Source organism: Callorhinus ursinus, unplaced genomic scaffold (genome assembly GCF_003265705.2).
Source record: "Callorhinus ursinus isolate GAN/ISIS: 27379988/994484 unplaced genomic scaffold, GSC_fseal_2.0 scaffold17, whole genome shotgun sequence".
NCBI classification, from domain to species: Eukaryota; Metazoa; Chordata; class Mammalia; order Carnivora; family Otariidae; genus Callorhinus; species Callorhinus ursinus.
Window position 1 is genome coordinate 9,090,453 of NW_027397079.1, and position 13,203 is coordinate 9,103,655.

The following is a 13,203-nucleotide window of genomic DNA, read 5'->3' on the forward strand; positions in this document are numbered from 1 at the left end:
CAACCTATGCTTCTTAAGAGAATGGATGACTCTGTCACAGAAATGTGATCGTTGTGTGAGGTTGCAAGTCTGTGAGCATGAGATAGAAATGTAGCCTTCATTCCTCACCTCTTCTTGCTACCCACCAGGCTGGTCTGCATTTTAGAGAGCATGTAGCAAGAAACACGCTTAATGCTCACTTATATTTACCCCTTAACATGCACCTTTTTACAGTTAAAATTGCCCTGGATTTTAATGCATCTTACAGGGCAGGCCATGAATCTTCCTAGGATTCATTTGTCACAGAAATAGAATACAGACCTAGCCCTCTGAGAGAGAATCTACCATGCAAAAATCCACACTTCAGAGAGATACAAATTAGAATAACTATTTCTGTTACTAAAAGATTTATCAAAGTGCTCAAGTGATCCTAAAAGTGCCATAGAATGCAAAAAAATTATTTGATATGCATTTATTCCAAGAGCACAGTTGTGGTGTTATGTGTGATTAATACCTATACTCCTGAACACTTTGAAGAAGCTCATCATCTTTAACAAAACAGAAATCATTTTTAAGTTTTTGGCTATATATGTAACAAATACTCATTAGAGAAAACTGAGACATAAGGAACAAGCAAGGATAAATTTATACATTCACAATCTCACTCCCAAATATAACCTCTATTAACGGTGGATGTATATATATTGCCAGTACCGTGTGGGCATGTATCTACCCGTCTATTCACTCAGACACACCCACCCTGGAAGCTGCCATTTTCCATCAAAATGAACCCAGCTGTTACATCTTGGACTTGCATTTAAAAGATATATTTTTTTAATGAATCTCTCTTTCCAAAACACTTTGCTATTTCCAATTTGTGATTTATATGACTCTGATGGTTTGCAATGATCATCTTCTGGAAGCATATCTGAAATATTTTACAGGATTGCCATTTTAGAGAAGCCTTATACATTATCAATTTTGTAATTTATTGGAGTTTAAGTCATCTGATCCTCGAAACAGCAATGCATGAGATAATGTGACAGTTCTTTGTAGTTTGTGAAACAATCTTTAAGGAGTCTATTCTACACTACTCAAAAAAGGGTTTTACAGCTTAGACGTAGTTTTTGTGATGTGCCACGTTACCATGTTAGAAAAATTGAAGCGTGATAACGGTTCTAAATGAAATCAGTTACTTGAAGCGTAGTCAGTCCTGCTTTCTGTCTACCCAACATGCTCACTTGTCTTTTAGGGACAGCGTTCCTTCTGGAAACTGGTCATCCGGCCACACTGACCACAGAGTTCAAGTTAACTCTAGCATGATCTTACTGGACATTCTGTCTCATACATAGTCAGTTGGGTCAGTGTGGTTCTTCCGTGAGATTTCCTTATCTGGAGCCAAGGAGGGTCAGGCTCTGTAACGTAGGCAAGCTAGGATGTGAGGCCTTCGGACTTGTAGGTGGCCGTGTTACTCGGCTTGTGAGGTGGTGAGAAATAAAACCAGCCTGCACAAAGCCGAGAATCTGAAAGGGCTTCTAGCCCCTCCTTCCATCTGTTTCTGAGATCCAGGGGCTTTCCTTCCTTTCCTGCAGCTTGATTCTTCAACCTTCCCTCAGGTCCTGTGAGCTACTAAGTATTCCTTAGTGCCTAAACCTGTTTGAGTTGGGTTCTGTCGCCTGCAATTTAAGAAAACTGACCATTGTCAAAAGACACAAACTTCCAGATAGGAAATAAGTCCTGGGGATGTGACATACAGCACGGGGACCACCGTGTTTCACAATACTGTCCCGCAGAGTTGAAAGTTGCAAAGAAAGTAGATCTTAAAAGTTCTCATCACAAGAAAGAAGTGTAACTGTGTCTGGTGACTGGTGTTAACTAGACTTAATTGTGGTGATCATTTCACAATGTCTACAAATACTGAATCATGTTGTACACGTGAAACTAATTTAATGTTATATGTCGATTTAAGTGAAGGAGAGAAGGAAGGAAGCAGGAGAGAAAGAAAAAATAAGAAAACTAACCATTAAAAGTAATCTACAGGCAGAAAATGAAACATCTTTAGTTTTTGAAATGGTAGATTTTGAAATTTTTATTTTCTATTTCAGTTACCATGATGCTTTCAGGTGTAACTGGAGAAAATCTAGAAAGCTTTACCTTTTTCATTGGCTTTCCCTTCTGCCCCTGACAGCCTACATGATTACTAGTTCTGCTTTCCTTTTCTTGCTTTATTTAATAATACACATCATTTTATTGCATTTTTTCCTTATTTTAAAAGTAATATAAAAGTCAGTTATAAAACATTAAGATAGTTCCAAAAAGTCTAATGGCAAAAATAAATACCACCCGTAATTATTACCACCAAAAAAGGGCACATTTAAAAGTTTTTGTAAATATCATAGATAAAATATAAATTGTGTATATACCATATATTCATACATAATTTATATTACATATGCATAGATCATGATATCATCACTACTGATTAGCATTTTCCCCCATTTTTCACTCTAATGAATAACTCTGAAGTTAACGTCCTTGAGCATATATCTTTTACCATTTTGATGTTTTCTTAGGACAAATTCCTAGATGTGGATTTGCAGGATCTTGGTTACTGGTGCTTTCTTATATCCTTTTTGAAGGCATATAGAAATCTATCATGAGTGGGAAGCATCTACAACGGGCCGTACAATAGAGAATGGCCCATGCATGGCCTGCCTTGGCTCTGACTGTGTAGATTTATCTACACCTCTGTGCAAGGTTATAAAAGCCTGGAAACATGTTGGCATAAAATGCATGTGCAGCACTATAGTAGTTGTGGAAGGTTAGAGATCTTATTGTAGCAGAATTACCTGGCATGATATTCTCAATTGACAACTGTAATTTTAATTGTTAAGTTGATTTTAAATTATCTGTCTCATAGTTCCAACATCTGGCACATCTTTGGGTCTGGCTCTGTTGACTGTTTTATCTCTTGACATTGAGTCCCTTTGTTTTTTTTTTGTTTTGTTTTTGTTTTTTTCCTTATGGGTCATAAATTTTTTGAATTCCAGATAGTCGTGTTTAGAGGAACAGTAGAGACTGAATTAAATAATATTTAACCCCCAAAATAGTAATGCCTCTTCTATCAGGTCATTAGTGCAGGGGATTGATTAGTCGAGCTTGGTTCGGATTTTGTTGTGTTGTAGTTGGCTTTGGTGCACCAATGACATCAAAAACTTCAGCGGCTCCGACTTCTTTATGCCTCAAGTGTGGCCTGGTGTGGCTGGAGCTGGTTCTCTGTGTTTCTGTCGTCTACTCTCAGCTTTTAGCAGACCCTGGGTATTCGTATCATGAGGGGATTTCTCCACACGCTTCCCTTCCCCTCCCCCACTCCCACCCCAGTGGTAGACTGCTGTTGTCTGTTTTTCAGGGAGAAGTCCATGATGGGGAAAATGGTTCTTCTAGACCAGCCTTAATCTTAGGCCCTGTGCACATGGACCTGAGGGTTGCACTTTTCTCAGAGCTACTGATCCTTTCCTCCCCAAGGCAGTCAAATTCTTCCTTCCACGTGTGGGTGATCTCCAGTAAAAGAGCATTTCCTTCCTCTCTCTCAGTGGGAACAGATGTCTCCACATTTCACTGCAGGATTCCATGACAAAGCTGATGCCCTACCTCACCCCTAAAGACAGATGGCTTTTGCTCTGCTCATCCTCAGCAGAGTGCATTTGGCCTGAGCCTGGTGGCAAACACTTTCCTGCCCTCCCCTATGGCCTCCTGCTTCTGTTTGCTGCCCAGTGCAAGGCTGACTGTGTGTGCACGACGTTTTCTGTTATTCCTTCAGGGACAGAGAGCTTTTGGTTGGACCTCTCCCTCGGCTACAGGCCGGTGCCATGTTACCAAGAGAGGCTCTGTCCGTCCCCTCCCATGACTCATCTTTGTCACGCCCAACTGGTGCATACCCGTGGACAAGAGCTTACATGTGAGCCCATGCTCTACTTGTGTCTGGGACTCCAGGGATTCTAAACAGTTAGCCACACCTGGTATTTAGAAGTTTGTGGAAAATTTTAGCGGTTTCCTTCTTACCTATTTTTACAGTAGCTGACTCTTCTGCCTGTACTCTGCCACAGGTAAAATAATTTGTGTGTCTGTCTTTCCTCATGGAGGGGGAAGAGGCTTGTTACTCTTTGGAATTTAGCTCACCTGGCTCCCTGCAGCCTGATGTCTCTGATGGGTTCAAGAGAATTTACGGTTCTGTAAATAATATGACTTTTCTCTCCATGTTAGGATAGGAGCTCTATGTCCTTTGAGCTTCTGTACCCTAAGTAGATGCAGAACTCCCTGTTCCTTTTTTAACTCCTATGTTCATTCCATATTGTTTTATAACTTTCTTCTTTGAATTCCTAGCGTAAGCTTTACAATAATTCTATTCAACTATTTTACACTCATTATTATCCTTAGGTCACTTTTGACCACTTGATAATTTTCATACACAGTTGCCTTATTAGCAATGTAGTTAGTCGTCACTCAGATGAACCTGTGACAACACCATTATTTATGCTACTTATGTTTGCTTAAGGATGTTCTGACCATTCTGATCATTCTCATAGTGATAACCTGGAAGCATGTGGCTGATGTTTAAAATAGTATCAGGTCTTATTTATTGATTTGTTTTAGGAAGTTATTCCTAACTAGAGGCATTTCTTAATATCACTTCAGTGTTTAGTTTGGACATAATTTTTATGTTAGAACTTCGGTTGTAAGTGACAGAAGTGACAGAAGCCCAACTTAAATGAGTTTGGTAATTATTTCTTACAAGAATATGGGGTATCTTACCTGAAGATAATGCGGTCGGGTTTCAGGCAGAATTGGAAGCAAAGGCTAACTGCTATGAGGACTCTGCATTTTTTGATTCTGTCCCTCACTGAATTCTGCTGTACTCTTCCTTTCTATAGACAAGCCTCCCTTGGCTTCTCTGCTGCCCATGTTGGGTAACATTCCCGTAGACAGTTCCCATGTTGGATCTCCTAGTACTAATGGGAAACTGATCTCTCTGCAGCCAAAATCCATAAATTCGTCAGGAGAAGGCAGATGAATCCAGGTACTGGATACTGATAGATCTAGCTTGACTTGGGTGTCCATTTCTGATTCAACTATGTCAAAACCCAAGATCTGAGAAAGGAACAAGACACCAACTCAAAGTTGGGCCTAATGCCCACTATTGGCAGGCAGTCATGTTATGCAGAGTAAATGATCTTAGGTAAGGTTGGGTTGGGGGTGGAAGGGATTTGAGAGGGTAAAGAGTTAGAAATAGGATCTAATAAAATTTTCTTAAACTAAGTTGATTATAATGAGGAATCTTGAAAAGCAAATCAAACTCTTGAATGTAAATGTGATATGAGCCTATGTCCTGGTCTATAAAAGATCAATATGGCAATTGTTATAACAGTACAGATGTTACTGTGCCAAAAAATTTCCATGATAGTGGTGTATGTTTCTCAGTTTAATATAAAAGGTACTTAACAATAAACCCAACATTTGTTGGTTGATTTGGGCTCAATTATCACAACATTTTGCTATTTAATAAAAATAAAGTAAATAAGAATGACCTAAAAATTGTGATTTTTTATGCATATGTTCTTCTAAATTGAATAGATTTAATAAGGCCAAAAAAAAGCATACTTAATTTGATTCAGAGTTCTTATTGGGGGTACTCCTGCATTTCATTTGGGTCTTAACCTTTGAGATTTTTTTATGTGGATGCAGTTTCATTATAGAAAGTGATTTAGAATCCACTTTATGAGCCATGCAGCTGAAAAGATTTTAGATATGATGGCTTCTGGGCATGACAGTTGTACACCTTTCACTGGGGTTGAACCTCCATAAGCTAAATTATGGAGTACTTACAGGCACACATTTTTCCTGTCAAGAACTATGGGGCATGCATGTAAAATGCATTTATGATTGATAGGAGGGCACACAGAGTTTAAAACCCACATTTTTAAAGTTAGACTGGTTAACCTTGTACAATACTATAACGTGGTGCTTTTGAATTAGAAGCACAGTGCAGTAACATTTGCTGCCAAAAGAGCCGTATTTATTAACTCAACAAAGCTAGAAGGAGAAGGATTTGAAAGGCGGAACACAGTATTTCATCTTGAGAATCATTTTTGATCTTCATCATCAGAGGTCTCATAAAACCACTTTCTCTCTCTCTCTCTCTCTCTCTCTCTTTTTGTTTTTACTGGACATGCTAATCAATCCTATAAAAACTTAAAGATTATAAATTTTTCATCACTGCATAGTGGCTTTCAAGCTAACCGTAAATATTTATAAATCCCCTCTTCCCAATACATATAAAGGTAAGAGAAAACTAAAAGAATTGAAGACAATAGCATTTTGACTTGTTTTCTTCTCTTTTGATGCATAAGATTTTGCAAAAAAATTGTTTCATTGTGTATCCTAGAGCAAGGGGGAAAAAAAGAGTGTCTTCAACTGTAGATATCATTTTGGAGTAGGTAAACATTTCCCATCCATTGTGGCTAGAAATACAGAATTTGAATGTCAGTGGCTTTGTAGAATTTATTTAAAAAAAAAACAAAACTATAGGCAATTTAAATTTAGCCTCATCTCATCCAAAGCCTTTGACTCTGAGAGAAAGCTGAAACACTAGACTGTTCCATGAATAAAAGTACTTCATCTGACAAGAAAAGAAGAACAGGGTATGTTTTCTTGGGCTTATTGTCGGACCCTATTATTTCTCTAGGAATTTATTTTATTTGTGGTTTGAAAAACTGAATTGTCACATCTTCTAGTTTTATGAGGATACAAAGCCATAACAGAAAAAGATATAATATTGGCTTACAGTTTTTGCCCCCTAAAAGTGCCTATCTTGAGTAACATTTGTTTGCTTATAATCCAAAAAGTGAAATGAAGGAACAAAAATTAGGTATACTATGTACTTGCTGCCACTCAAAGCTGTGCTTTATGTTGTTTCAGGATTCATTTTGGAATGAAAGGCTCCATCATGATTAATCCACTTCAGCATAAAAATAAAAATGGAGTTTCTCCTGTTTTTGAAGTGCAGCTCATCAAGGATCTGATTTGTTTCTTTGACTCATCAGTAGAACTCAGGTAAAAAAAAAAAAAAAAAAAGAAAAGAAAAGTACTTCAGCTGAAAAATTGCAATGATGGGTCTGCAGTTTGGTTTGAAATGTGGAGATAGATGTTTTACAAATGGTCTATAATTGATAAAACCTCATTTTGAAAGCGCCTTCAGATAATCTAGTTTGTTGGGGTCTTCATTGTTTGGCTCTATAACTCATACCCCGATTAACAGAAAGTGTTTATATCAAAGCTCTTTTTTAAATGACACTTTGTGAAATTATAACTAGATTTATGATTAATGAGTTTTATATTCCTTGCCACAGAAACTCCACAGAAAGCCAACAGAGAGTAAGAATGATGGAAGAATTAGATGTATGTTCCCCTAAATTTAGTTTCTCAAGAGCAGAAAGTGAAGTTAAGAAGCAGAAAGGACGGATGTTGTGTGATGTGTTAATGGACCAGAAAGTGTTGCCTGGGGTAGGGAACATCATCAAAAATGAAGCTCTCTTTGACAGTGGCCTCCACCCAGCTGTTAAAGTAGGTCATAAGTATTTTTTTTTTTAAATGATTTCTGTATTTTTAGATACTGTTGAGGGACCAACAGGGAACACTTAAGTCTGTGTTTCAGTAAAACATTCTCCCCAAAGAGAGGCTTCTGGGGTCTGTCTTTGTGTCAGCTTCTCAACGCATCCAACACTGACCACTCCGTGCATCCGCTCCTCCCACTTCACCTTCCCTGTCTTCTATAACTTGCTTTGCTTTGCATTTCCCCCATACCATTGATCACTTTCGAACATAACCTAGTTTTTACTTGTTAGATTTATTATTTAAAATCTGTCTCTTCCTGCTACATTGCCATCTCTTATGAGGAAGGTGTCTGTTGTGTTCACAGGATGGATCCAAGCCTCTAGAACGCGGTATCTAGCACAAGGAAGGCATTCAGGAATTATTTTTTGGGTGTAGGAATGAAGTAAGCTCATAACTTGCTCTTTGTACCTGGCATATTAAGTTCACACCCTATACACAGTCCTGTATTCCTATTTCTAGCTACTTTGATGTTAGCAAATGCTGTTTTGAGGGAATAAGCACTGCAGTTGGGGAGTGGGGACTGAGGAATAAGGGACTAGTGGTGAGATGGAAACAAAATTTGGAGCCCTTGAAAAACAGCTCTACTGAAATAAAGGGAAAACACAGGCCACACTGGGAGCTGGGGCGGGCGGTCAGAACAAGGACCGGGTTTGTTGTATTTTCCTTGTTCTTCAACTGCAGAGACACAAACTTATTTATATAAGAAAAAAAAAATAGGAGGGAAAGGTTAAAATTGTAGGAAAGAGAATGGTGATTAATAGGGCCAAGTTGTAAGAAAGTCAGAGAGATTAGAACCCAAAGCCAGGTAGAAGGCTATGTATATTTTAGTTTCTAAGGGAAGAACTCTACTTTAGGGCTTTTATCTACATCCAACTGGTCTCTTTAAACGAAATCATTTTTCACGTGAGTCCAAAGATACCTTTTGATTTTCTGTCATTATTTCCTAGATAGTTTTCGTTAAATCCAAATCAGTAAGAAATAAGTTTTCAAAGAAACCAGTTAGTGATTTTTCTAGATTAGGTTCTGCTTTTTGACTCTTGGAACAAGTTGGTTAAATTTCTGTAACATGGGAGTAATGAAGCAGAATTTTAATAAGAACAAGCTTTTTGAAATCATCTGGACCTCAATGGAAAAATGTTTTAGCAAAAAAGAACCCAGAGTATTGTTACTCAGAGTATTGTCATTATCTATGATAAACTGGGAATTTACTTTTTATCTGTATATCCAGCAGGCCATTTCATCTAGTAAAAGATCATTTGCCCATATGTCTGGGAGTTTAAAAGTTAATGACAGTTCTCAAGTTTAGCTATTAGCTGCCTAAAAGCGCATGCACAATTATTGAAAAAGTGCAGTTTAACATTTGACTAAACATAGTATATAAGATATGCTAAGAAATAACTCAGTTTCAAAAGTGTTTATGTTTTAAACTTTAAATAAATGAAAAATATACATATTTTCATAATGATTATGTTGATTCAATGATTTTAGGTTTTATAGTCACTGATAAATTAGTTTCTATTGTATGTAGATGTTTGTATACATTCATGTACATAAACAAGAGTAAGTCATCAGACAGGATGTTTTCTGACATTACCATTGAAAGCACATGCCAAATGATAATGTATTCTACAAAGATAACACTGAGATTTATGCCAGGCCATGACACAAAAAATTCTTCTGTAAGGGCTATTTCTGAGTTCTTCCAGGTGTTAACAAGTACTCTGATATTAATACATGTATATAAATTCATATCTTTTTTAAAGCTTGAAGGTGACCTTGATGGTCATCTATTTCTGTGCTGATTTTTCCCTTTTCCCTCCCTTCCTTCTTGCTGTTTTTTTGTTTGTTTTGTTTTGTTTTGTTTTTGCAAATCCAGCGAGACTTTTCAAGGTGGCTGACACACAATGCTGGGACTTTGACGATGTCTGATACAGAAGAGATACTCATTTAGAATGACTTGTATTTAAAATTAAAATTTATAAACAAGAATGGTATTTTTTTTTATCTTTAATGCCGTCACTTAAAGCCATTGTTAATGACATTAAATAGATGTGTGAGAAATAGAGATCTAGAAGAAATGTATATATTTTAAATCTGTGTATGGTTTTCTTAGAACTTGCAACTGGTATTATTTTTCAACAGTAACAAGTTATGAAACTGTCCTCAGTTGTTTTTCTATTTTAAGGTTTGTCAGTTGACAGATGAACAGACCCATTACCTTGTGAAAATGATACGTGACTTCAGCATTCTTTTTTACAGGGTAAGAGGAAAAATGTTTCTACTATGTAAACTGTCAACTATTTGCCTTTGGATTGCACCAAAAATGTTAAGGCTGTTTGTAGCCATCTAGTGGTCAGTATGTAGAGGTACAGGAAGGGAGATGGACGTGTGTGTGGCATAATTCACTTCTAGAAATTTTATGTCATGGGTCAGTCCAAACTTGTCTAACAATAATTGTATTAAATTCTCTTTATACTAAGTTGGGGAACAACTATGTTAGCATTTTACTTAGATTCTTGTTCTGTTTTTGGACATCTGAAAGTAAAATGTAGGAACCCCAGAGAGAGAGAGACTCAATTCTTTGGAATAAATGGATCTCAATTCAGTCAGGTTTTGCCACTTTCTATCAGTGTGGTTTAGATTATTTACATAATTTAGGTTTAGTTTCTTCATCTGTAAAATGGGATAATAATATTTTTCTATCTATCCCAAAGACTGTTTCGAGAATGAAGTACTTGTTAACCTGTAAATTTTGAAAGTTGTATATATGCGTGTACATTTGCATATATAGAGTTCAAAAAAACACATTTTCTCTTTTCAACCAAGCATAATAAATATGTCTGGTTTTTTTCTCCACAGTCCATTTTCTGTATTCAGAATTTTTATTTTTACTATGTTCAGAAAGGCAGGTATGATAGGAGTCTTCATTTATTGGCCTAAAGTCTTAATGAACCTCTTGCTTTACAAGTCTGCCTTGAGGATTATGGCTATTTTAATATTCTGTGTGCTTACTTATTCTTTCAGGGAAACATGATTGTAGACCACTACCCATTTTTGACCCAGATTAAGTTTTGGATATTTTAGTACTTTGCTTAAATCAGTAGAAGTTGTTTGTGTAATTTTCAACTTATATATGGCAAGTCATATTTCTGCGCCTTGAGATTTTTTACAGTGCTGATATAAACCCCAAACATTGTCTTTTTAGAAGCCTTAAATATATATGAGTAGAATAAAACTGTGACAGAATATCAAAATGTCTTTTGAATTAGAATGTCTACCAAATGGGACATGTTCTTTGCTAGGAAGGCATTTGAATTTTTATTTTCTTTTTTAGTGAATTTGTGAGATTAAAAATGAAAAAGCATCCTTTGTCAGGTCAACGAAAAAAGATGATCTCAAGTTTTTCACTGTAGAAATAAATTTTTTGTTTTTGGCTGTTGAAAGAAAGTGAGCAGCTTTAGTGTTCTAAAATAATCAGATTTCTAGCTAATCTAGTCTTTTTTCTTATAACCACATAATTATGTTTAATTTAAAAAAAACTTAAAAGCATAAAAGACATTTTAAATTGTAGAACTTTTACATCCCATTTAGATAAAAAGATAATGCTATGCAAAGAACAATTTTGAATACTAATAAGTTATAAAATAATGGGTTATTTCACACAAATCTTGTTTGACAAATATTGCTGAATCCTATCAATATCTTTTTTTCAGATGAAAGAAAAGATTATATGGACTTAGGTACAAACATGTAAATTTTCAACAAATTATTTTCAGAAATGACTTTCAGGAATGTATCTTTGGCTCCTTAGCAACACTGTTTTATAGATAATATTATAATGTTGTTTGTTTGTTTTTAGTGCCATAAAACGGGATCTGTTATCTCTAAACACTATAAGGTTTATAAGCGTCCTAACTGTTGTCAGTGCTGTTGCAAAATAACAGTGTGTCGCTTAGGAGAGAATAACAGAATGACATATTTCTGTCCTCGCTGTCAAAAAGAAAATCCTCAACATGTTGACATTTGGTGAGTTATCTGCTTTAAACGTATACTATTTGCCCTAATCACTAACTCAAAGGTTATTAGTAAGAACATAATTCAAAGGTATTTGAACCCTTGGAAGGAAATAGTAAATAATATCATCAAAAAAACTGGATAAGCTGAAGATGATGTATGGACCACTTCTGGATTCAGTAAAAAATATCCAGCTCAGATGTTAATATCGAGCATTTTGCTTTAATCCCATTTGTAAAGTGATCAGCAGGAGGCGTAGATATGTCAATAATTGGAAAAATGCAACTATCTTCAAAAGTTTTTGCTTTATTTAGAAGTAATACTATAAAACACAAGCAAGATGTCTTTACAAAATTCATGTCTTTTTGGTGAAACAGTCGACTTCTTACTAAACACATATGCAGTGCTTCTTCCAGCTGCTGAGTATGTCTCTTCTAACCACACCTTCCAGAACTAGGGACATAAATGAAGGTTGGGCTCAGGGACGCACTGAGCTGGATCTGAGCTACAACTCCATTCATCCCCTGACTTCCATAAGCCCCAGCTCTGACTGGAGGAGCATGCTTTGAGTCTCTTGAAATTAGGGTCTGTTTGGAACCAGTGTCCAGTAGTTCCCAAGAGGTCTGATTACTTCCTTTTCCCCGATGCACATTTACCCTGAATAAAAGGCCCTACATCCCTCTGGGAAAGACTAGAACAAATATGAATAATATAAAGGAGTGTGTGTTTATAAGCAAAATAACCAGTGCAGACATTAAGTGCTACAAGAGTTCACGGATGTTAGAGGCTATATATGCGCACAAAGCGGGAAAGATACAGAAACAGGGTGATTTTGAAGTTTACTTTAAAAAGACAGAATTTTGGGGTAAGTAAAGGAGAAAATGGTGAGGCTAAACCTCAGAGGTAAAGAAGCTAGTGCAGTGTAACAGTGAGAGAAGGTGACCGGGCCTGAGGTCAGGACACTGGACACGGAAAAGAAAATGGGTACTTCAGTTAAAAGTTGTAAAAAGTCGACAAGAATTGTGACGGATCTGATATTGTAGAACAGTGCGAAAAGTTTCAGACTAAGTAAATGTTCACCGTATGGGTCCGGGAAAGTTGGGGTAGAGTGGAACAGATGAACTCTGCGTCTGTGAAGGAACAGCGGACTGTCTGAAGAGATGTGTGATGGGTCATCTCCCGGGTGGCGGGTAATGGCTTGACGGTGGCTAAGTGAAGTATTCAAAAGAGATCAGTTCACAGGGAAAGTAGAGAGGAAGGAACCAAGGTCCGAGCTTCAGGGAATATCCAGAGTAGGAAGAAAAGAGTGAGCCAAGAAGCACAGTGATGTGGTTGGGAATAGGCGGCCAAGCGGGGCAGGATGCCACTGTGGAACCTGGGGCGGGAGATGCCATCTTGCCCATGGCAAGCTTCGGTGAAGGCCAGGGGCTGGACGTGGTGTGCGGGGAGGCCCCCACCTGCGCCTTCCCGAGTGTGTCTGTGACTTTCTTCTTGTCCTCCCTCCCCTCGCGACTTCCTGTCCTCCCTCCCCTCGCGACT

At 37.2% G+C, this 13,203-nt stretch overlaps 1 protein-coding gene across 1 annotated transcript in view; it reads left to right on the forward strand.

Annotated features, from left to right (window-relative positions):
* The window catches only part of NEIL3 (nei like DNA glycosylase 3), a 45,276-nt gene that overhangs the window by 15,890 nt on the left and 16,183 nt on the right, over positions 1 to 13,203 (forward strand). The window contains exons 3-6 of the mRNA XM_025886178.2: positions 6,955 to 7,089; positions 7,386 to 7,599; positions 9,836 to 9,910; positions 11,510 to 11,676. Coding sequence (XP_025741963.2) covers positions 6,955 to 7,089; positions 7,386 to 7,599; positions 9,836 to 9,910; positions 11,510 to 11,676 — 591 coding nt within the window. The remainder of the gene's footprint in view (positions 1 to 6,954; positions 7,090 to 7,385; positions 7,600 to 9,835; positions 9,911 to 11,509; positions 11,677 to 13,203) is intronic.